Source organism: Diabrotica undecimpunctata, chromosome 5, assembly GCF_040954645.1.
Source record: "Diabrotica undecimpunctata isolate CICGRU chromosome 5, icDiaUnde3, whole genome shotgun sequence".
Taxonomy (NCBI): domain Eukaryota; kingdom Metazoa; phylum Arthropoda; class Insecta; order Coleoptera; family Chrysomelidae; genus Diabrotica; species Diabrotica undecimpunctata.
Genome location: NC_092807.1, coordinates 88021023 through 88045546, shown reverse-complemented (window position 1 = coordinate 88045546; position 24524 = coordinate 88021023). Strand labels below are relative to the sequence as shown.

Below are 24524 nucleotides of genomic sequence, written 5' to 3'. Positions count from 1 at the left end.
TATATTATTATTCTATAGTCCTACAAAACTGCTATGAAACTATTTCATATGGAACTGCTATAAATTACAAACTTTTGCATGAAAATGAAAATAATACAAATAGCATTAAAATATATTTATTAAACATTAATTGACGTTAACGTGTGTCACCCAATGTGAGGTATTTGAACTACAATTTTAGTATTTATTTAATTTATTCATTAAAATCAGCTTAGACCCAAAAAAAAATTAGTATGATTAAAATAGGTATCATTTGATATCTCAAACGAGATAAGTTACACATTATCGCCACAGTTACACATAATCGCCACAACAGTTGTGGCGATTAACATAAACAGTCAATTAAGTTGTGAATCACATATTAATTATTTAAACAAAAAGGTAATAGTGTAATTAATTTAATTCGAGTTAAAAGTCAATATGTAAAGTTTGATATATTAAATATACTTTACAACGCAAATTTCAAATCTATATTTAAATGCAGCAGAAAATTCTGTTAACTGGCAGAAGGTATGTACTTTGTATATTAAAGAGTTGCTCTAAGAGCCACGCTGAAGCTAGAGAGAGTAGAAAATTATAGAGATATGTTCTAAAGTCACTGAATTCTGACATTTAGCACAAATTACATACAAGAGATATTGCTATTTTTGCACATTTCTATAGTCTATACCATAATACTCCACCGGCCGAGTTAGTTTACCACGCTAAAAAAAATCTCTGACTGATTTGGGGCTGGAACCAAGGAGTATTAGACAAGATGAATTAAGTCGGCCACCTCGCTGGGCAATTGGACAAAATCAATCAATTATGTAAAGGAAGAGAATAAGAGGTTGTTTTGTACATTTTTAGATTTACCTTTAATAGTTTTCCCGTTGCCGGATTAACTTTAATTACTGAACCCCCTCCGTACAAGGCAATGTAAAGATTGTCCTCCGTATCGATTGTCATTCCATCGGGATAACCTGAAAAGAACATAAATTTTCATTTGAAATAAATATTTTTTCCATTAAACAAAATTTACTTTTTAAATAAAATTGAACTTAAAATTACTATATAGCATAAATGTCATCTTTTGATTAGTTTTGTCCGACAGTTAATTACACACAACTTAATTGTGATCTAATTAGCAAATTAAAACAAAAAAATTATTTAATAAATTTTAATGAAGACGCAGATTTTCATACACTAAATAAAGATCTTATAAATAAATGTTTCCCTAAATTATTCTGTTGCATATGAAATTACCCACAAAACAATCCAAATTAAATATAGTTTAATTAATATCTCATTTCCAGAATTTGCCTCTGTATTTTTCTAAAAGGATTTACTTTAATTAGTTCTCTATCCAACAAACTCCTTCCCGGATTCTGTTTATAAAAACAAAACTGTCGACAAACTCCTAACAATGTTAATTGCTCCTATTGGAGGGCCAAATTCTCCTTAGCTATGCTTCGCTCCAAATATAGTAAATTATTTTACTTACAAATACTGCAACTACAGATTTCAATACTTTCTTTGCACTACTTTTCGCCCCAATAATTTTTCTTTCACCGGTTTTAACTAACTAACTTTAACAAACTATCGGCACACTCCTTTCGATTTTGTCTTCACTCGCTTCAAATCCAACAGCAGATGATCCTCATTGCTTTTTCAATTTCATTCCCGTCTGTCTATCCCTTCCATCATTTCTTGTAACCAATGAAAACATTCTTTCTTTGCATTCAACTAAACTCCAAAACTCTTCAAATTATTAAAACTCAACTAATTTCAAATTCGCGTAATTGTGTACAAATCATACAAAATAATAACTTTCTACTTTCTACGATTAATGACCGCTTTTGAAATAACAGAAATGAATTCCTGAAAACGGTAGGTAGATATCATATTTCAATGCAACCTATTATTTACAAACTATTCTTAAATCTATTAATAGATTTAAATAAGAAAGTCCCAGTTCAAACATAAATCGAAATGAATCCCTGAAAACGGTAGGTAGATATCATATTTCAATGCAACCTATTATTTACAAACTATTCTTAAATCTATTAATAGATCTAAATAAGAAAGTCCCAGTTCAAACATAAATCGAAAATTAACAAAGTCTCTATTCTAGCACTTCACCAACACATTAAAATAAAACCGTATAAGTATCTAGAATATAACTATAACTGTATAGTTAATTTATAAAAAGAGAGAGAGAGTAACTGTAAATTATAAAGGAGCAACAGGAATACTCTAACTAGTTCAAAGTCTCGTGGGGGTGCTATTATTATTGTCGTGCATAATCTGGTTCAATCCATGCTAGTTGTGTCTGTGGGATTACAAAGTTTATTATTGGTGTTGTAAATTTTTTCATACAGTCAAGTAGTGTAGTTTATGCGGAGCACTCATAAACTACCTGTATTTTGGAGCTGGTTTAAGTTTAGTGATTGTGAATTCTGTATTTGTGGGAACTATAATTTGGCTGATGTAACTTGGTACTATTTCTGTAATGGTGTGACAGTTGGGTGCCCTACTTATGCTTGCGAATATTATTTTTACTAATTATAATTTTATAAATATGTTTCAGGTAAATTTTTGGTTTAACCTTAATAATAAATACTTGGATTTAGTTTTCTCCACCTCACGTGATGCCGCGTATTGTCCGTCTCCAAAGATCTGTCTCTGGTCATTTCTTTTAACTCATGCATAGGTCTTTTTAAATATTCATGTAATTTGGTCGATCCATCTTGTTGGGGATTTTCCTCCTGATCGTTGGTCTTCTACTCTTCCTTGGATAATAAGTGTTTCAATGTTTTTTGTGTCTTCTCTCATAACGGGCTACAGAAGCATTTATTTTGACTCATATTATGTTGAATACTTCGCAACATCACTCAGTATGTTGTATTATTACTATTGCCTAAATTATACTTGCTTCCTAAATATGATTTTCTTTATCATAATTAAAAAAAATCTATTTCTATTTATGAATGAGTATTTAGCCTCTATTCCGTGTGATGATCTATTAGATAAATCAGGTATTAACTGTTACATTAAAAATTTCTGTTGACAATGAAAAAACAGCAAATATATACGCACGGTACAATAACTTGTATAACATTGTATGTTAACAATTTGTATAAGATGTAAGAGTATGACAGCATATATTCAAAGTGGCAACGAAAAAGTTCAAATTAGTAATTATTGCTCATATATATAAAAAACCAAAATTTCTTACCTATTTTGTAACTTTCTAAGTAACAATTAAGGATAAAAACATTAAAAAGGCCATTTTAAAGGTCTTTATACGACTTATAAGTTTATTACTCTTAAAATTGTTTTAAATGCTTTACTTTTTGCTGATAGACGAAAAACGTAAAAATTTACCATTTTTGACTTTAATTTGTTAATAACTAATTAAGTCCAAAAAACCGACGGCAGAAAACATATAGGTTTTTGTTATAGAGGTCCATACCATTTAAAACAACTGTCGTTTGCCTGGCCAGGTCAGTGTCGCGAAAAAAATCTTATTTCCCTGGTGTAACATTGTATGTAAAACTTTTAGTAAATCATATTTTAATTTCAAAATCACTATTAAATTCTTATATCTACTAGTCTATATAAGTAATTATTTAATGTTTTATTTAAATCTGACACCAAATAGCTGTATTTCTTTATTTTTATCTCCTTTATCTTGATTATTAAGAATGCCACAAGTCCTTATTGAAATCATATTGTTACCTGTTTATCTCTTTGTACGATAACTAAAAGAAGGGAATAATAGTGACAATCCCAAAACAAAAAACCATAAAATATGCAAACACTACCAAGGAATTAATTTACTGAATGTAATATATAAAGAAATGACTGGTATAATTATAGACCAACAATATATACAGAACAAAGCATAGGAGATTACCAGTACGGTTTTAGAAAAGGAAGATCCACGATAGACACTATACATACGCTAAAACAAGTGATAGAGAAAACATACGAGTACGACGGAGAAACACATATACTTTTCTTAGACTTTAAATTGACAAACTAAACAAAAGAAAAATGATCCAAGACTTACAAGAGAGCAATATACCAAATAAAATTATAAGAATGATAGAAATGACAATGCGAGATTCCCAAGCAATAATAGACACCGGAAGAGAAAGAACAGAAACAGGAAGACTATCAGCAAAATATTGGGACCAAAGAGGGAAAACGAAGAGAATGCAAGACAGCCGATAAATCACGAAATACCAGAATGGATGGGCCAAAAGAACACAGAGCTATAAAAGCACAAATAATTAGATGGTATGGAGACAATGAGAAGAGAGAAGGGCAACCCATTAATAGTTATAACGGAATGGATACCACCAGGTAAAAGAAAGAGAGGCAATCAAAGAGAGAAAAGAATGGAGAAAACTAGTACAAAAAGCGAAATCACACCACGTTCGTTGTTAACGAACGTGCTCAAAGATATTTTAAATTTTAACATGCATTTTATTGGATGTACATATACATCAGCAATGATGTTATTTTAATATTCAATTTTATTTATATGTATAATCTTTTAATTTCTTTACTCCCGATGAAGCTATTAAATAAATAAATATTGAGCTTTAGAAAAAACAAAGATTTTTATTTAATACAGACCACATACCCGATATTTCCAACATATATATATATATATATATATATATATATATATATATATATATATATATATATATATATATATGTATATATATATATATATATGTTTTGTATATATGTACTTTATACGACGTAAATGGTAATTAAACAACTATGCCTGTACTATTAATAGAAAATTAGATGTAGCATTTGAAATTTAATTACACATGCATATTAATTTGTGATAATCACCTTAGCAGCAAATCTCAGGAGACAATTTACCGTATCAAATGGTATTACTTGAGGTCTCTATTGTTAATAATTTTGCTCGTAAGTAAATTGACGACTATACAACTTAAGTATGCATGGGATTCTAACTTAAGATATCGGGTTTTAGAACCGTATAATACGGTTAAATAATATAACGGTAATAAAACACCAGTTTTCGATTATACCGCTTTTTTTTGCTTACGGTTTAACCTGGCGGTTATAACCGGCCAAAAAAACCGATTTTTCCAAAAACCGGTTTTCGGTTTTTTTAATCCAATAGGTTACAAGTTTGCACTTTCAGTTTGCTTCTGTATTTATAAAATAAAACAAAATTTGAATTATGGTTTTGTTTGGAATAATAACTTGAGAATAATAATTATGATTGGGATCCAAAATAATACTTAACCCAATTCTAATTACCGTAAAAACCTAATACCTAACCGGTTTTTACTTTAAAAATAAAAAACCGGGTATATCCGGGACAAAAAACAACCGATAAAACCGGTTACTGGGAAGTAAAAAAAAAAATGGTTTTCGGTTAAAACCGGTAGGTTTTTCCCATCCCTAGTTTAAAGTAATTAACGGAGATAATCATTGTCATTTTTACTCTAGATAAGACTGGTATATGAGTATATGTAATCATTCAGTATAGTACATCATTGAATTAGATGTACTATGTACCATCTAGTAGTCAACTAAGAACCGCTCTCGGGCCTATATCGGGAACGGATTATATATAATTACTATTTAAATTGGAATAAGCCACAATTTAAAGTTAAAGTAAGTTTATTGACGTTTAAATTTCCACTTTTCAATTTCAACGATTTCCGAAGTGTAAATTTAAACGTCAATAAACTTACTTTAAACTTCAATTGTGGGCTATTCCCATTAAAATAGTAATTATTTTAAAATGCTACAAGAAATAAGATTCCTAACAGTATTACATACAGTGAACGGCTAAATTATGGAATATTATCATTATTTCGAGAACCGTCGAGTTTTGAGGGAAATACCGAAACAGGTCGATTTCTGTTATAAAATACTCATGTTATAACGTTCATGGAGTAGGAATGATGTCACCAGTGTAGGTGTAGTGACGTAATCGTTAATTTTTTTAAATAAAAATCGGTATAATGCGACAACTCATTTAAATGAGAATTTAATTCTCTATTTAACGACATTTTATTTTTAATTAAAATATTTTTTTAAGGGTACAAAAACAATAACTTTAATTTAAATTCAACTAAATTACAACTAATGATTTAATTAATAATGTACTTTAAAGTAGCCAAATTATGCATAATAATTATTTTAAATTAAATGTACGAAATGCCATCCATCGGTTTCTTGACAATATGCGAATCTACGGACACATTCATCAAGTACATTGCGGATGACTTCTGGAGTAATTAGACTCATTTCGTGCCCAATTCTATCTTTCCAGTTCTGTAAGTTTTGGGATTTATTGACATAAACTTTTGATTTTATATAACCCCACAGGAAAAAGTCTAGAGGTGTTAGATCTGGCGACCTTGCTGGCCACTCTATAAAACCTTGTCTTCCGATCCACCTCCTGAGAAAGCAATGATTTAAAAATTGACGTACTTCACGTGCGTAATACGAAGGGGCTCCATCTTGTTAAAACCAGATCTTTTCACTAGGTAAATTTGGATTATTTGCATTTGGATACATGTTAGCAAGGACAGGTATACGTTGATTTCTCAAAAAAGTTAAATAACGTTCTCCTGTTGGATTTTCTTCAAAGAAAAAAGGCCAATGATTCTGTCATTAATGATCCCTGCCCATACATTTACTTTCTGAGGATATTGCGTGTGTGACTCAGTCATCCAATATGGGTTTTCTTGACTCCAATATCTGAAATTTTGACGATTCACAGTACCATGTATAAAAAATGTGGCTTCATCGGAAAAAAGGATTTGATTGATGAAATGTGGATTGCGGATGCTAAATCCTGCATAATTTCAGAAAATTGACTCGGTGATCGGGATCATCGTCGTTTAATTCCTGATGTAGTTGAATTTTGTAGGGATGGTATTTTTCTTTTTTGCGGGAAACTCCAGCATATTCACCCATTTGTGTTGAACTACTGTGAGCATTGTCATGTATATTTAATAATGTTAAATTAGTTAGTATGTTAAAAATGTAATATCGTTAAATAGAGAATTAAATTCTCCTTCAAGCGAGGTATCACATTATACCAATTTCTATTAAAAAAAAAATTAACGGTTATGTCACTACACCTACACTAGTGACGTCATCCCTACTCCATGTATGTTATAAGATGAGTATTTTATAACAAAAATCGACCTGTTTCGGGATTTCCCTCAAAACTCGATGGTTCTCGAAATAATGATAATATTCCATAATTTAGCCGTTCACTGTATAATACAGGCTCGGTATAAAAAATTCTATAAAAAAAGTGATCTCGACAAATTATATCTATTATTTACAGAGTTGTAAAAATCGCATACCAACCCAACACACATAATGGTTTGGCCTGTAAAAAAAATTATGTATGAAAAAAATTTAATTAATTTAATGCTGTCTGAAAAACAATATTTTAATTTTTTTTGCGTTGCTTAAATATATAACGATGACGGTTTCCGACACGCGAATAATTGTCCATGCGCGAAACCTGGAAAGTCTACGTTAAGTCCGCAAACTTCCAAAGGTTGGTTTTGTGATTTCTTTATTGGCATTGTAAAAGCCAAACGCACGGAAAATTGTAAACGTTTAAAATCAAATAATACGTTCGTTGGAATCATCGGTATACGCCCGATCAAGACATCCTCTCCTTTGTATTTTTCATTGATGATCGTTACCTCAATTACTTTACAGTATTAATTATCCTTTTCACAGTCAGTCTCGTTTTATTTCGTTTTCATTACGTAGTCGAGGTTGATTAATGTTACACAGCATAATGACCTACTATACCATAATGATCCTACTTTTAATTGGGAATTGTTAGACGGGAGTCCAGATAATTAATAATATATTCAAAAACTCTGTAGGATAGTTGACTATGTTTTATAACTGTGTCGACTAATTTAAACGAAACCAAATTTCCTGAAAGAAAATTCATAATGATCGCATTTAGATCATCGAAATCTAAATTTTTTGCTACGAATATTGCTCGTCCAATTATGGTTTTTGTACTAGTGAGCTATGTCTGAATACGCTGAATAAGCCTACTATATAATACTACTACTAAAACTAATACGATGTGTTCACTTAAGGGTGTTTCATGTAATTTTCACTTAACTATTTATAATTAAACTGTAAATAATTACTGCACAAAATTTGCAAATTTGCTGAGAAATTTAAAATGAATATTTACACTTTGACAGTTATTTGAGACTTATAATTAATTATGTTCTTTCTATCTTTAAATTCTTGCTCCAAAGCAATTTACACAATAATCTCAAAATAAAATTCACTAATAGTTAAATATAAATCAAGCAAATATTTTAAATCCAAGAAATTAAAATATATATTTTACTCTCGTCGACAGGTTATTATTTTCGAGAAGTCTTACGGTGCCAATTTAAAGTTTTCTTTATACCTAAATAAACAATCAAGGAACATTCTCATGATTTCGATTTCACCTGCCTCGAAGTTTTTAAAGTATAGCGTCATCTTACAATGAAATAAGAGATGGAAATAATAAGTTTAGACTAGACTGACGGGATACATGAGAAGGTATACATTTTCGTATACATATACTTCAAATAAAGTTGGTATATGTAATTGAAAAGGAAACCAAAAATATTCCTAAAATTTCCAGAACGTTATATACGTGATAAGTGAATGTAACTACCAAAGACAATCTCATAAGACATCTCTAAATGGCACAACGATTATCAACTCATACAATAATATATCCAGGGAATAAGAAGTTTGAATCCTATAAAACCTTTTTATTATATACATTTAATTCAATTTTTTTTTATTTTAAATTAAAGTGCCTCGGCAATTTACAATATGTTATTACATACATTAACACCATCTTAATATAATTACACTAAGTAGTAAAGGTGACAGTCGTTTACGAAACGAATTATGGAATTATTTGTAAATTGCTCTACGGCAGTGTCGATGTGTTCCTTGAACATTGTTTGGTTTAAAAGGTCTTTAAGAGTATCACTGAATAACCTCCAAATTGCATGGTAATTTTCCATTTGGTTTTGGCTTCCGCATTTTCGGTGATATGACTTGAGATTAAAATGGCGTAGTGATTGCTATTATATAAGCTATCTAGTGTTTTCCATTGAAGCAGAGGAGCGGTTCTAGGATCGCAAAAACTTAGGTATATGCAAGAAGAGGTTCCAGACTGGATGTGGAAATATGTGGAGCTCCCTGTATTCAAGAGGTTGATGCTAGAGTTACTGATGATATCTTCGATATGTTCACCTCTCCCAAAGGTGCGCTGGGAAACCCATGTTGTGCTGTGAGCGTTAATGTCTCCAACTAAGATGAAAGGGTTTGGCAGTTGTTTTATGAGGTCGCTTAGCTCTGAGCTGAATAAGTTGTAGTTTGGAGGAATAAATATAGAACAAATAACTCTCTTGTTGACACACCATGCGGTTATCGTAATCGCTTCTAGGCTTGAGTGTAAGTCAAACTCTTGATAAAAGTTATCGTTGGAAACAAAAATAGACGAGCTGCCACTTGCTCGTAGGTGTGTAGTTCTTAGGAAGTTGTAGCTAGTGTAGTTTTTTAGGTAGAGGTTGTGATCTTTGGTGAAACTGGTTTCTTGAAAACACATAAACTTGGGCGAGTAGTCCGATATGAGTTTTTGTAAATATTCTAGTCTGGGATAAAAACCATCACAGTTCCATTGACTTAGTCTTAGCATGGTGTTAGTTTTATGTGAAGCTGAATTGAGAATATTGGGATGGTTGTGAGCTGTCAGAATTGTAGTTATCTTCATTAGAATCGGTGGAAAGATTTAAACTCGGCGTACTTTCGGGTTCTTCTGGATCAGTACCTAAGGGCTTTCTCAGTTTTTTGGTTAGACGGGTTAGCCTGTTTTTGATAGACATTTTCTGACAAGTTATGTATAATGCTTAAATGTTAGAAATTAGCCCTGAAACATTTTCTGTAAACTCAAGAACTTCAGCGTAGGGGTCATTACAGCCGAAAGTGTTTTCGACAAAGGCTATCAAGTGTTCTAGAGGAATAACAAGTGATTCTGAGGTTTGCTTAACGGCTTCTTTAATAGCGTCTTTTGTTAAATTGGAAATGTAACGTTCTGACGGTCAACTTGTTCTGGGTTTCTTTTTTGGTTTATTAAGGTCTCTACTACAGGGAGGCATGATGTTGTCGTCGGACGAATTTGCGACAGAGATGTTATCGGGAATATTAGTCTGCTCACTTGTACTCTCGATTTTAGAGTGGTAACGTTTATATGTGGGTGTTTTAGTCATTATGGAATTGTTTAGTTCTGACCCAGACATATGTGGTAATGTTGCGGGTTGTATAGAAGACTGGGGGGGGGGGTGAGAGATCTGTTACCTGGGTTGATATTAACTGCTGAGGCTGGGATGTTATATAATTGGGTGGAGGATTGGGACAATTTGAGGCAATATGCCCTGACTTCTTGCATATGTAGCATTCCATTTTGTCTGTGAACAAAAATATTTTGTTTTTATTACCTTCGAATGGGATAACTAATAAAGTTTGCAGATTAAAATTATCATCAGAGGTAAAAACATACATTCATCGCTAGAACTACCTGCTTTTAAAAATAAGACGGGGGAGGCCAGTTGGAGCCCAAGTTCTTTTATAGCATTTTCTGCAAGGTCGTGTGGTATGCATGGAGATATATTGGATATTATTATTCTTTTTGTGGGGGAGACTTGCCTGGCCTACGAAAATTCATCACAGTGTTTCCTACTGTGAAAATCGGATGAGATTTTAGAAGTTTGTCGACGAGTTCTGAATTAGTTAAACATATACAAATTCTGGATATTCTGGATGCGAATAGAATTTATTTGGAACAATTTTAGATTTTCATCAGCATGCAATACTATGGCTTGATCCCTCTTTGAAAAAGTTGATCGAGAAGTTGATTTGGTTGCAGTTGCATATGAGGAAGTTGGAGTAGAATTATGCTGAATATTTTGTGACATCTTGAAAAGTTGTGAACTGTGAGGATCTGATTTGATTTATCATGATTTGATCTATTTGATTTGTTATCGGTACCCTTGTCGTCAAAGGTAAAATAAAAATTTAACTATTTATTGAATTTAGTTAGGTTTTATGTATTTTCTTCCAAAAATACATATTAGTTAGGCCTACGCCACTGGCAGCTAACCCAGTTTTTGAAGAAATTATCAATTTGCTAATTAACTAATCGATCCAAAAAAACATACAATTAGGCTTATCAATACATACGGTAAAGTCTGGTCTTACTAGTATTTAAAAGTAGTTGTTAGGTTTCACAAAAAGCACTAAAACTCAGAGCAAAATACTGATACGATATTACCTCGTTCAAATACACACTCGGAATCTGTCTGTGAAAGTTTAAATAAATACTTCAGAATATTTTGTAAATATAGTAATTTTTTAGTGATTTTTTTCATAAGTGAAATAGTGCTAAGTAATCATATTTAAATTGAAATATGTACAAAATCACTAATCCTGATTATAACTTTTAATGCAGTCGCGGAAGTTTGTTAGGAGTATGGTCTATCACTAAACACAACATAGAAAATATATACATACACAGACAATCAAAAGAGTGAGCAAGTACGATTATTTACGTGATCATTTTAATACTAAAGTAGGCAGTTTTCTTGAAATAAACATCCGAATTAAAAAAGATCAGATAATATTTTTATAAAAAGCTTAGAACTAAAATACGCCTTATGAGGTGTTATGTAGTCAGTTCTGTATTACGGCATGAAATTATGAACACTAAAGAGAAACAAAATATAAGCTTTTAAGCTCTGAGCATATAGCAGAAAAGTATGAATTTTATGTGTGCATGGAGTCATCAATGCCGAGGTATAAAGACGAACAGGAGAAGAATAATAAGTAGAAGAAGATTAATAGGAAGAAGAAAATATTCCTCGGTAAAAAATCTCCGTGAATTGTTTAACAATACCAATAAAAATCTGTTTCACTTGATCACTTGAAATCACTTGAATAATAAGAAATGTGATATGCATTTAAAGTTTAGATTCTCTTCATTTTTCGAAAATAAATTTGTTTTATAATGAAATCATTGTAGTTGGTAGACGTGCATTTTCAAAAACCGTGTTGTTAATCTAGTATAATATTTTTCAATAGACTAATGCCTCGATATTTCAATGTATATGTGGTCTACTGTTGCTTTTCTATTCTTCGATATTGTAATGTCATATAAAATTCTTTTTTATTATTTGAGTGTTAAAAGTACGAAACTAAAAAATCAAGGCGAAGAATAGAAAGGAATAGAAGTTGATCCTGGAGTAGGCCACGACCCACTATGACTTGAAAGGTCAATGATAATGATGATTATTTTTGATTAATAAATCCATTAATTGAGTTATTTCTTGTTTGTTAAAACTATAAAACGAATAGTATAAATTTCACCAAGAGGAAACTTGAACTCTTTTTTGGTAAAAAAATTAAGTGTAAATCGTTTAACTTACCTGTAACATTATTAGTTGACCTTAGATCAAAAACAGTCTTGTTCGTAGAAGAAATTGTACCGTTTTCGTCATCATAGTCAAACGACACAACTTTTAGTGTAGGTGTATCAATGTAGTATAATTTGTTGTTTGCTTTGTTCCATGCTAGACCGTTACTAGTCGACACGGATTGCACTGCTATGTTAGGGTTGTTCAAATTTTTCTTGGTAATGGTGTATAAGAGGCCTTGTCCCTCAGATCCCATTGTTCCTAGAACGCAATAGAATTTTATTTACTTTAAAAATTTACAAGTAATAGATATCAATGTTATTACAGTTGACAAAACTGAAGGTTGGTTATCAAAAACTCCCTTTTACATTAATATGAAAAAGACAAAAGTTATGGCGTTCAAAGGTAAATAGTCCATAAGAACGAAAATAGTAATTAACGATCATCCATTAGAACAAGTGAGTCGTTTTAATAATTTGACGGGAAGTAGCAAGATGAAAATTTATTATTGCACATGTTTCGAGAAAGGTAGAGATTTCGGTTTGTATGTGGGACAATTCACAAAGCATTAAAAGATAAGACAGGAAACAATATATTGTTAACAAACTAAATATCTTGATATATTAATTTATTTATTTTAGTTAACTAAAACGACAGTCTTAATATTGTTACATCTCTTGAAAATTAACTTTATTCAACACCAACAATATTACAATACTTTTTAACTAACTGACAACTATATCCTTCAACATTCCAAATTAAAAATACAACTGTCACCCAACTGTCAAAAACATCTGTTTATATATATATATATATATATATATATATATATATTTTCTGACGTTCCAAACTTCACTAGACATTTCAAGAATTTTCGATGTCATCTTGAATGTTCTCGAACTACTTCTTTTTCGTCAATGGACTTTTCCTATGTGCGATAAATCTTTCGTAACAGTGCTTCTTCCTTTAAAGTTATTCGCCTCGAATAACTGGACTATCGGGGATAGATTGAAGCCAACGGGGTGGATCAGTTCCGTGGTATGGAGCTAGTCTCTCGATATGAACTACCTTGGGTTTACTTCTAGCTGAAAACTGGATGCGATAGATTAGATTATTTATTTTCTGCAGGATGGTATACGGGCCTTCCCAGTTTCGTTGAAGTTTCGGACAAAGTCCTTTCTTACGTGTGGGATTGTATAACCATATTGGGTCACCTATTGTGAAAGTTGTACCAGTAGCATGCATGTCGAGCCTGGCCTTGGCTTTATCACTTTGAAGCTTCAAACTTTTACGAGCAAATTCGTAGACTTTTTCTAATTTTTCTTTCAAATTTTTAATGTAGGTCGGGGATGAACGTTCTTCTTAGCAGGGAGGCAATCTTCCGAAAATAAGATCTTTAGGAAGCTTCATTTCTCTTCCGGTGATCATCATTGATGGAGAATAACCAGTTGCTTCATGTTTGGAACTTCTATAGGCTAACAGGAATCGAGGAATTAAACTATCCCAATATTCTTGATTATCAAAGACAAACATTGAAAGGTATTGACACACAGTTCTATTATGTCTTTCGACCATTCCGTCTGATTGAGGATGGAGAGGCGTAGTGCGAGTTTTCTTAATACCCAAGATTTTCATTAATTCTTGCCATAATTCTGATTCAAAATTTCGTCCTTGATCAGAATGTAACTCTAAGGGAACTCCATGTCTTGATACGACGTGTGTTATAAATGCTTCTGCTACTATAGTCGCTTCTTGCTTAGGAAGGGGTACAATTTCAGGCCATTTTGAAAAATAATCCATTGCTACCATTAAGTACTTGTTCCCTCTCTCTGTTATCGGAAGTGAACCAAGAATATCCACTGCAAGTCGTTCAAAAGGCTCTTCGGAAAGATATTGTGCCATTTTACCACGACTTCTTGTTCTAGGGCCTTTTTTACCATTACATAAATCGCATTTACTACACCAATCTTCTACATCTCGGCGACAGTTGATCCAGTAAAATCTGTCTGGAACTCTGGCCAGTGTTCTTTTGACTCCAAAATGTTCTCCAGAAAGGCTGCTATGAAGTTCTTGCAACACACTTTTAATGTGTGATTTCGGCAGTACCACTTGTTGAACTATACGTACTCCATCCACACTTTCCCACTTCCGATATAATAGACCATTGGAAAGATACAGAGATTCCCATTGAGCCCAGTACGCTTTTATAGTTCCACTGTATTTGGTTATTTTCTGGCAAATTATTTCTTACTTCATTTTTAAGCCATTATCGTATGACTTTTAAGTTATTATCTTTCTTTTGACTCTTTTTAAGGTTTTCCAGGGAAGTCTGATCATTATCTTCTTCCTGTATAACTGTGGTTACCTGGAGACTTACTTCTTCGGTTATGTTCTCTTAATCTTCAAGTCTTTTACAGTACTGGCATTGTCGTTCCAAACAGGGTCACCTAGAAAAAATATTGGCATTGTTATGGAGACGCCCTTTTCTATGTACTACGTCGAAGTTATACTGTTGGAGTCTCTCTATCCACCGAGCCACTTGTCCCTCTGGCTTCTTAAAATTCATTAGCCACTGTAAAGCGCTATGATCAGTTCTAACTATAAAATTTCTGTTATTAAGAAAAGTATGAAAATGTTCTAGGGCTTTTATAATAGCTAGGAGCTCTTTTCTGGTAACACAATAATTCTTTTCAGCCTTTCCCATTATTTTACTAAAATATGCAATAACTTTTTCTTTGCCTTCCTCTTCTTGTGATAATACTGCTCCAATACCATGCTGAGATGCGTCACAATCCAACAGAAATTTGCCATCTTCTCGTGGATACGCTAGAATTGGTGCTGTTGTAAGTCGTTTTTTTAAATCTATGAAAGCATTTTAAGAATCCGGTATCCAGTCAAATTCAATGTTGGTTTCGGTTAGTCAATAAAGGGGCTTAGCTGTGCGGCCAAAATATTTAATAAATTTTCGGTAATATGAACAGAGTCCAAGAAAACTTCTAATTTCCTTTTTATTTCCTGGTTTAGGCCAATCTTTAATAACTGAAATCTTCTCTGGATCAGTTTTAATTTCTTCTACTGAAACGATATGTCCTAAATAGTATGCCTCTCTTTGAAATAGTGAACATTTCTTATAATTTAACTTTAAATTGGCATTTCTCAATCTGTCAAATACCTCGCTTAAGTGGTTTAGATGTTCATCAAACGTTTTGGGCATAATCATTATATCATCAAGATATACTAGACACGTTTTCCAGGTAAGTTCTCTTAAAACCATCTACATTAGACGTTCAAACGTAGCTGAAGCATTACACAGACCAAATGGTAGAACCTGAAACCTGTAGAAACCACGGCCAGTTGAAAAAGCTGTTTTGTCTCGATCATCAGGATGTATTTCTACTTGCCAGTAGCCACTTTTTAAATCTAGGGTAGAAAACCATTTAGCACCTGATACAGCGTTTAGTGTATCATCTATTTATGGCAACGGCTAACTGTCTTTTTCTGTAACCTGGTTTAATCTTCTGTAGTCTACACAAAAGCGAGTAGATCCATCTTTTTTAGTTACTAAGATTACTGGTGAACACCAGGGTCCCAAAGCTTCTTCGATAATATCAGCATTTATCATGTCTTGTATTATGTTTTCAACTTCTTTTTGTCTAGCAAATGGCAATCTCTGTGGTGCTTGACGAATTGGTCTTGCATCTCCAGTATAAATTCTATGTTAAACTAAACTAGTACGCTTTGTAGATTTCTCGGATTCAAAAATGTTATAGTTTTCATTAATAAATTCGTTAATTTTGTTTAATTGTTTAATTTAATTGCGTATTTTTTCTATTGGTGTACAGAATGCTATTTGTTGTTCTTTCTTCAATTTAAAAGGATTTTTAGACAAATTAGCAACCCTTACTGGAATCATCTCATCTACATTAATGAGGCATCTGGCTATCAAAATTCCATCACTAACTACACTCGGTTCACAATTTGTTGATAGCTCACTACAAGTTTAACCCTAATTAGAAAACTGAAATACAGAGAGGATAGGTAATACGATATAATAGTAAAAACCAACCTAAAACTGACGGTTTAAGACGTTTTCGACTAACCCACCTTATATATGAAGGAATACAATACCTTATAATCCTATTACGGGGGTATTTTAAATGGTTAGAGATGAACGACCAGTGTCGTAGAGTATATGATTAAAACATTTATTTGAACTAAATAAATATATTTTTTAAATTGTACTTATGTTAATTGTATTTTTTAATAAATTTATTTTATTTAAAAATAAAAAGTTTCTTGCCATTTGTAAAAGATACATTTATTTAATTAAGGAAAAAGGCGCCAAATGTCTCCTGGCAAAATTTCCAATGTGTTTTAAATGTATCAATTATTTTCGAATCCGGAGAAAACTAATAAATATTCTTGAAAGATTTAAACCCAGAATGAAAGAGTATATTACAACTCAGGGCAGAAAGTCCCTGAAAACTTCTACAATGTTTATTTTAATATATTATGTAACAGGGGTGAGACTATTCACTAAATCAATTCGTTCATTACTATATAATAGTAATAAACGAATTGATAAGAAACACTAGAGTCAGAACCAATCAACTACAGACAATAATAGGTTACCACAGATTACAACCGGTAACAATAGAGTCCTTAATGTATGCAGACGACATAGTACTAATAGCAGATTCCGAGAATAAAATGCAGAAACTAATGGATATATGGGTAGAACGAATAGAAGAACTAAAAATGGAGATAAACGAGAAAAAAAGTAAGATAATGATAATCAGCGGCAAAGGAGTTAAGGAAGATAATCAAATAAAGATAAAATGTAAAAACTCAAAATTGAAAATAGTAATAACTTACGAATACCTGGGAAGTATAATAACTAATGACAGAAAAATAGACTGGGAAATAACAAATAGAGCAAAGAAATCAAACAAGTTATATTATGCGTTAGCCCCAGTAATGGGAAAAAGAGAACTTGCTGAGAAACAAGAATAAAAATATATAACACAATAGTGATACAGACTGTGCTCTATGCAAGTAAAAACTAGACAATTCCGGAAAAACACAAGAGCAGGATAAACGCAATGGAGATGAGACATCTAAGAAGGATAGTTGGAAAGACAAAATGGGATAGACTAAGCAACGAGAATATTAGGAGAATGGCCAACCAGGAACCGATAATGAACAAAATAGCAAAGAGACAAATGAACTGGTATGGGCATCTGATGGGGATGCAATCCAATAGGATAACAAGAAAAATTTATGAAGCAAAAAACATCGGAAAAAGAAAAAGAGGCAGACCAAGAAAAAAATGGATACAGCAAGTAATAGAGACGGGAAAACTTCTAGCCCAAATCCGACACCCTGATATGGTAAAAGGAAGGGGAGAAAGAAAGAAAGAAAGAAAACTATTTTATCTTATTGTAAAATTTGTCACTGAATAGTAATATGTAGGTCACCTATCTCAAAAAGTGGTACCAATTTTTTTATAAATAAATTTTTAAATTTAAATATATTAATATACAAACAGTGCCATCCTAAAGTACGGCTGAAAATACATTAAAAATGCGGTATATAAAAAAAGTTTACAATTTATTAAAATTTTTAAATCGAAAAATCGAAGATTTAATCTAACTTTTCTACTCATAACTTTTTACGTGGTGCATATTTCTCTAAAAGATGCACATTAATAGAAAGTTTGAACCTCTTTCGTCAATATAGTATTAAAAAATGAAACAAACTTTCTTTTACATTGCGTTAACAAGTAATAAACAAATAGCTTTTCTCCCTTGCAGAATCACAAGCGCACAGCGAGTTAGTACGTGTTGTCGACATTCGCCTGCATCGAGCACTTATTGAAATTTTAAAATAGTTACTACTTAGCACGAATTTATAACTAGGGCTTTTTTAGTATGAGAAATTATAATTTGATGCATTCTTTGATGTAGCTGATAAAGGGTGCCACATAAGCCACATATATGTGACATAAATTGGCGCTACAAGTTTTCTGCTCTTCAAGTTAGTGCAATTTGTATCAAAAAATATTTAGAAGCATTATTTTAAGAAAAAAGATTTACTTGTTACTAACTTCAAAACTCAACAGTTTTCGAGATAATTGCATTTTACAAATCAGCTACATAATAATTCTTGGTTGTGATTTGTGTGCGTGTGAAGAAGAACAAACTGTGTAACTAGAACAGACAGTTCTCGAATTAACTGCGGAGTCAGCTGAAAGAAGTACTCGAAAAGTTGCTAATATATTGAATGTAAGCAACTTCACTGTGTTTACAATTCTTATAGAACATCAACTGTATCCGTTTCATATATAACTTGGGCAAGCTCTACTACCTAGAGACTTTTTTCCGTGCATATTTTTTCTAATGGATTTTTTATGAAATCCTTTACATTTCCAATTTTTAAAATAGCGTTTGGTTTATTGATGATGCTACTTTTAGACTGTATTGTATACGAAATTTCCATAATATTCACTTAGGCTGAGGAAAATCTACATGGAATCTTTAAATCTCATTGTCAGCATCAGTCGTTGGTAAATGTAAGACTTTTGGTAATTAATGATCACACAAACGGTTTGTGTTTCCTCCCACACCGACTAACAGGCGAAACTTACCTTCGTTTCCTATAAGAAGAGGTACTTATTATTTCTGAAGATTTTCCTCTACAGCACCAACCTATTTTAATATTAATGTACGTCATCACTTAGATACAGTATATCCAAATCATCAAATAGGTAAGGGAGGTAGGGAACATTGGCATGTTCAATCGCCGGATTTAAATCAACTAGATTTTTGCATTTGTGGCTTTCTTAAATGCTTAGTTTATATCTCTCCCGTCGAAAATGTTGATGATTTAAAGAATCGAATTATAACCGTATGTGTAACTTTCATAAAATATTTGGAAGCAAATATCAACAGCCAGTGTAACCCAAATAAAGAAATCCTATCAAGAATGGAACAAGCAAGGAAAATACTCATGAACATGAAAATATTTTTTACAAGATTATACCTTATAGCTCAGAATTCGAATGATCAGCTCTTACGTTTTCTTTGTTTTGCTGTATGGCTGTGAATATTCGACAATGGACTCTAAAACAGAAAGAGGAATGTATATGTACAAACGGAATGCCATTGAAATGTATGGGTACAGACAGATGCTGAGAATTCCATGGTTACAAAAAGTTACAAACGGTAAGGTACTTCGACGCATGGATCAAAAAGAATGACTCAGTATAATCAAAGAGAGGAAAATACAATACTTGGGTCATGTGTTGAGAGGTGAAAGATATGAATTACTTCAAATCAAATTGGAAGTTAAAGTGCACGGCAAAAGATCGATTGAGCCAGAACTCGTGGCTGAAAAACCTGAGGAGATGGTTTGACCGCTCAACCACAGAAATCTTTCCTGCACAGTTTCCAAATCTACAATTGAGATTTGGATCTCCAACCTTCGTAAGGAGAAGGCGCAATAAGAAGAAAAAGAAGTGAGACAATAATAAGTACACTAGGAATATTTGCGCAAATATGACCACCAATACGTTTTAGAGAGGTCATTTTGAACCTTCTTCTGTAGCTTTGCGCTTAAATAAAATTTTATTATTAGTACTTTGTGTTATTATTATTATTGTACTAATATATTATTATTATATTAGATAATTCCTGATAACGTATTGTACAGTGAATGAAGGTTAAAATCAACTATTACTTCTGATTTCACTGAACCTCCATCAATTTGCATGAAAATTTGAGATTGAGTATATTTTACCCTCAACTTCAAAAGTGACATATGATTAACTTGCGCTTATTGCATTTTAGGTATGAAAGCCACCCCTTTTGTTAAAAATGGTAAAAAATGCAGATTTAGGCATTCTGGCATAAGTAATCTCAATTAATTAAATAAAATAAACATTTTGCAACATTTATAAGCATGAAATCTCAAATCGCATATTAATATTACCTAAATAGTTAATGTTTATGATATAATTTTTGATTGACTGTGAAATTTCAACCCTTAAAAACCACCCCCTTAAAGCAGAATCGTTGAAAAATTAATTTTAAGAAACTTTAATTATTTGAATAATGCATTACTGAATTTAAATCTCATTTACCGAGTATTAAAGTATTTATTTATTTATTACGAAATTTTGCACCCTCAAAACTACCCATTGTCATAAAAATAATGGAAAATGTTTTTTTGTTAGCTTTAATAGCTTTAATCATTTAGACACTTTTTTATTGGTTATGATAAACTTTATTAATATGTATATTCCAAACTTTATTAATATTATTCTTTCCATTTTTCCTGAACAATTTTTTCAGTGTTTATGTGACTTATTTAATTTGTTAGTTAAGATGAAAACGTATTAAAATAAATATTAAAATATATGAAGTTTATTCATTTTTTATTTAAGTAATGTTTCATAAATTAATCAAATATTAATAGTACTTTAATTGTTAATTTTTCACCAATTTCTCTTTTTCATTAATTAGAGGGCTATTTTGTCAATTGTCCCCACTGCATGATCCCGAGACTGCATTGTAAAATAACCCTACTCTTCGACACTCTATTGAAATATTCAACAGACACACAGCTTACTAGAAAGTCCCACTATGTTTTTGAGCAGATATACAGAATTCTTTTCACTAGTTTCTTCTATCTCCAAAATTTTTTCTAAAAAAATTTTATTGATTTTTTTACAATTACTCCGTTAGTTTTTATGATATCAGGTTCATTCAAAAACTATTTGTAAGGTAATTTCAAAGGCTATAAGACGTATTAAATTTAATCTTTTTAATTTCTTATTTTTTAAAAGATAAAAGGTTAAATGACCCCGGTTACATGGTTCTCGCAGTAAAATTTAATTTTTAAACGTTTTTATCTCAGTTATTTTTTATCCTACATAAATATACAAAAATCTTTGTTAACAAAAACCTCAAATTTTGTTCTCTATCTTTTTTAATTTTTTAAGTATATTGAGTATATGTGGAGTTATTCTCAAAAGAAACTGATATTTATTTTCAAATTTAATTTTTTTTTCAAAAATATGCATTCTAAACCGGTCAAAATTTTTGAGGCCATTATGTTAAAATAAAGAAAGTCTTATAGGCTATATATATATATATATATATATATATATATATATATATATATATATATATATATATATATGTATATATATATATATATATATATATATATATATATATATATATATATATATATATATATATATATATATATTTCTAAAGTATTCAACTAGTGAATTCAGAGGTTTAATCGGTCATTCAGGTTGGCAAATAAAGAAAGAAGTCAACTACTTCATAAGTTTATCGAAGACGTTTCGCTTTATATTTCTAAAGCTTCATCAGTTCTCTAAAATATAACAAATGACATAGAGTTTATAAGAAATACAGATGTTTAAAGTTCATAACTTACAACTCAATATGTAGTATATTATCGATGGTATCATATATCTACTGTACACTTTACTCAATATTTAAAACTAACTTAACCAAAAAAAGAAAAAACAAAAAACAAAAAACAACACACAAACTTTGCCGAAAATAATGTTCATATTCGTAGATATGAATATTTAAAAAATTTTAAACGAACATTTGGCTTCATTTAGATGGTTCTCCGCTGAAGACCAACAAAGTTCTGATTTATTGCAATCTAGCAAACAACTTGACGCGATACCGAAAAATTTTTTTATTTAAGGGCCATGTGTCACCAAATTCCAAGGTTTGAGACAATTATGAACTTCTACAGGGGACATTGCATAATTAGTTGGACGGGTGGAATTTGTATGGCGGAAATATTTTGATATATTATTTTTAATTTATGTTTTAATGAAACTTGGAAATAGGGGATGATTTTGTTATTAGTTTGAATGGAAAATAAAATTAAAATTAAAATTAAAAGTTGGCGTATTTTCCATTCATAATAATAACAAAATCATCCCCTATTTCCAAGTTTCATTAAAACATAAATTAAAAATAATATATCAAAATATTTCCGCCATACAAATTCCACCCGTCCAACTAATTATGCAATGTCCCCTGTAGAAGTTCATAATTGTCTCAAACCTTGGAATTTGGTGACACATGGCCCTTAAATAAAAAAATTTTTCGGTATCGCGTCAAGTTGTTTGCTAGATTGCAATAAATCAGAACTTTGTTGGTCTTCAGCGGAGAACCATCTAAATGAAGCCAAATGTTCGTTTAAAATTTTTTAAATATTCATATCTACGAATATGAACATTATTTTCGGCAAAGTTTGTGTGTTGTTTTTTGTTTTTTGTTTTTTCTTTTTTTGTTTAAGTTAGTTTTAAATATTGAGTAAAGTGTACAGTAGATATATGATACCATCGATAATATACTACATATTGAGTTGTAAGTTATGAACTTTAAACATCTGTATTTCTTATAAACTCTATGTCATTTGTTATATTTTAGAGAACTGATGAAGCTTTAGAAATATAAAGCGAAACGTCTTCGATAAACTTATGAAGTAGTTGACTTCTTTCTTTATTTGCCAACCTGAATGACCGATTAAACCTCTGAATTCACTAGTTGAATACTTTAGATATATATATATATATATATGTATATATATATATATATATATATATATATATATATATATATATGTATATATATATATATATATATATATATATATATATATATATATATATATATATATATATATAGGTAAGTACTTCGGATAAGTAATTTTCGGAAAGTTTCTGTGGCAGCCATTAGTTTAATTTTGTGAAGATTTATCATAAAATCGTGAAAATAGTTTAAATAGTGAGTTATTCTACTAGATTGGGTGTGCAAATGATAGAGTGTTATGAAGTTTAGGTAAAAAAACAATGGACAGTTTAAATAGTGAAGCAGTCGATTTTTGAGTTAATCTACCAGTTTCGGTATGCAGATGAAATAGTGTTAATGGAGTTTAGTTAAAAAACAAGATACCGAATGTAAGTTTACCTTCTTTTTTTATCAATAACAAAAATGAATATTATATTTCAAACAATCCACAATCCGATTCAGAACCTAATTCATTAAAATCAATGATTACAGGGGATATGTGGCTGGCATCAATTATATCTTATATTTTAATAAAATGTGGTTCTAAAAAGAACCGTTTTAATACATAGGAATATCTTCTAATTGAAAATAATTTAATAATTTTAATATTAGGCTTTGTTCTTTTTCGGTATATCTCGGCATATTTAAAATATTTTTATGACAATAAATACAAAATTAAATTTCCACTGTAAAATGTCTGAAAATAGTAACCTGGAATGACAATTATCATTTTATCAGTTGACATTATCATAGTACTGTCACTATTGAGACCATATGCGTCAAATTATACGCATCATTGAGTGGATATCTATTTAGCGCATTCTAAACTCCAACCAATTATATATCCGTAAGTAGAATTCGCTTTAATATGCAAACACCCGTGAACGATACATAATTTTCTAAGTTCTATGTATAATAATCACAGACTTACGTTTTTTTCTGTCACTTCTAGCTTAATGCGTTAGAGAGAATTCGATCAACTATGACGCACTGAAAGAAGGGTTTGGGATGAACTGGATATATATTTTGAAGATAGAAGAAACTAGTGAAAAGAATTCTGTATATCTGCTCAAAAACATAGTGGGACTTTCTAGTAAGCTGTGTGTCTGTTGAATATTTCAATAGAGTGTCGAAGAGTAGGGTTATTTTACAATGCAGTCTCGGGATCATGCAGTGGGGACAATTGACAAAATAGCCCTCTAATTAATGAAAAAGAGAAATTGGTGAAAAATTAACAATTAAAGTACTATTAATATTTGATTAATTTATGAAACATTACTTAAATAAAAAATGAATAAACTTCATATATTTTAATATTTATTTTAATACGTTTCATCTTAACTAACAAATTAAATAAGTCACATAAACACTGAAA

At 31.0% G+C, this 24524-nt stretch overlaps 1 protein-coding gene across 1 annotated transcript in view; it reads right to left on the bottom strand.

Annotated features, from left to right (window-relative positions):
* LOC140441436 (regucalcin-like) overlaps nt 1-24524 on the bottom strand; it is a 211802-nt gene that overhangs the window by 17605 nt on the left and 169673 nt on the right. Inside the window, exons 4-5 of the mRNA XM_072532167.1 lie at nt 12534-12782; nt 856-962 (exon numbers count right to left, since the gene is read on the bottom strand). Of these exons, the coding sequence (XP_072388268.1) occupies nt 856-962; nt 12534-12782 (356 nt within the window). The remainder of the gene's footprint in view (nt 1-855; nt 963-12533; nt 12783-24524) is intronic.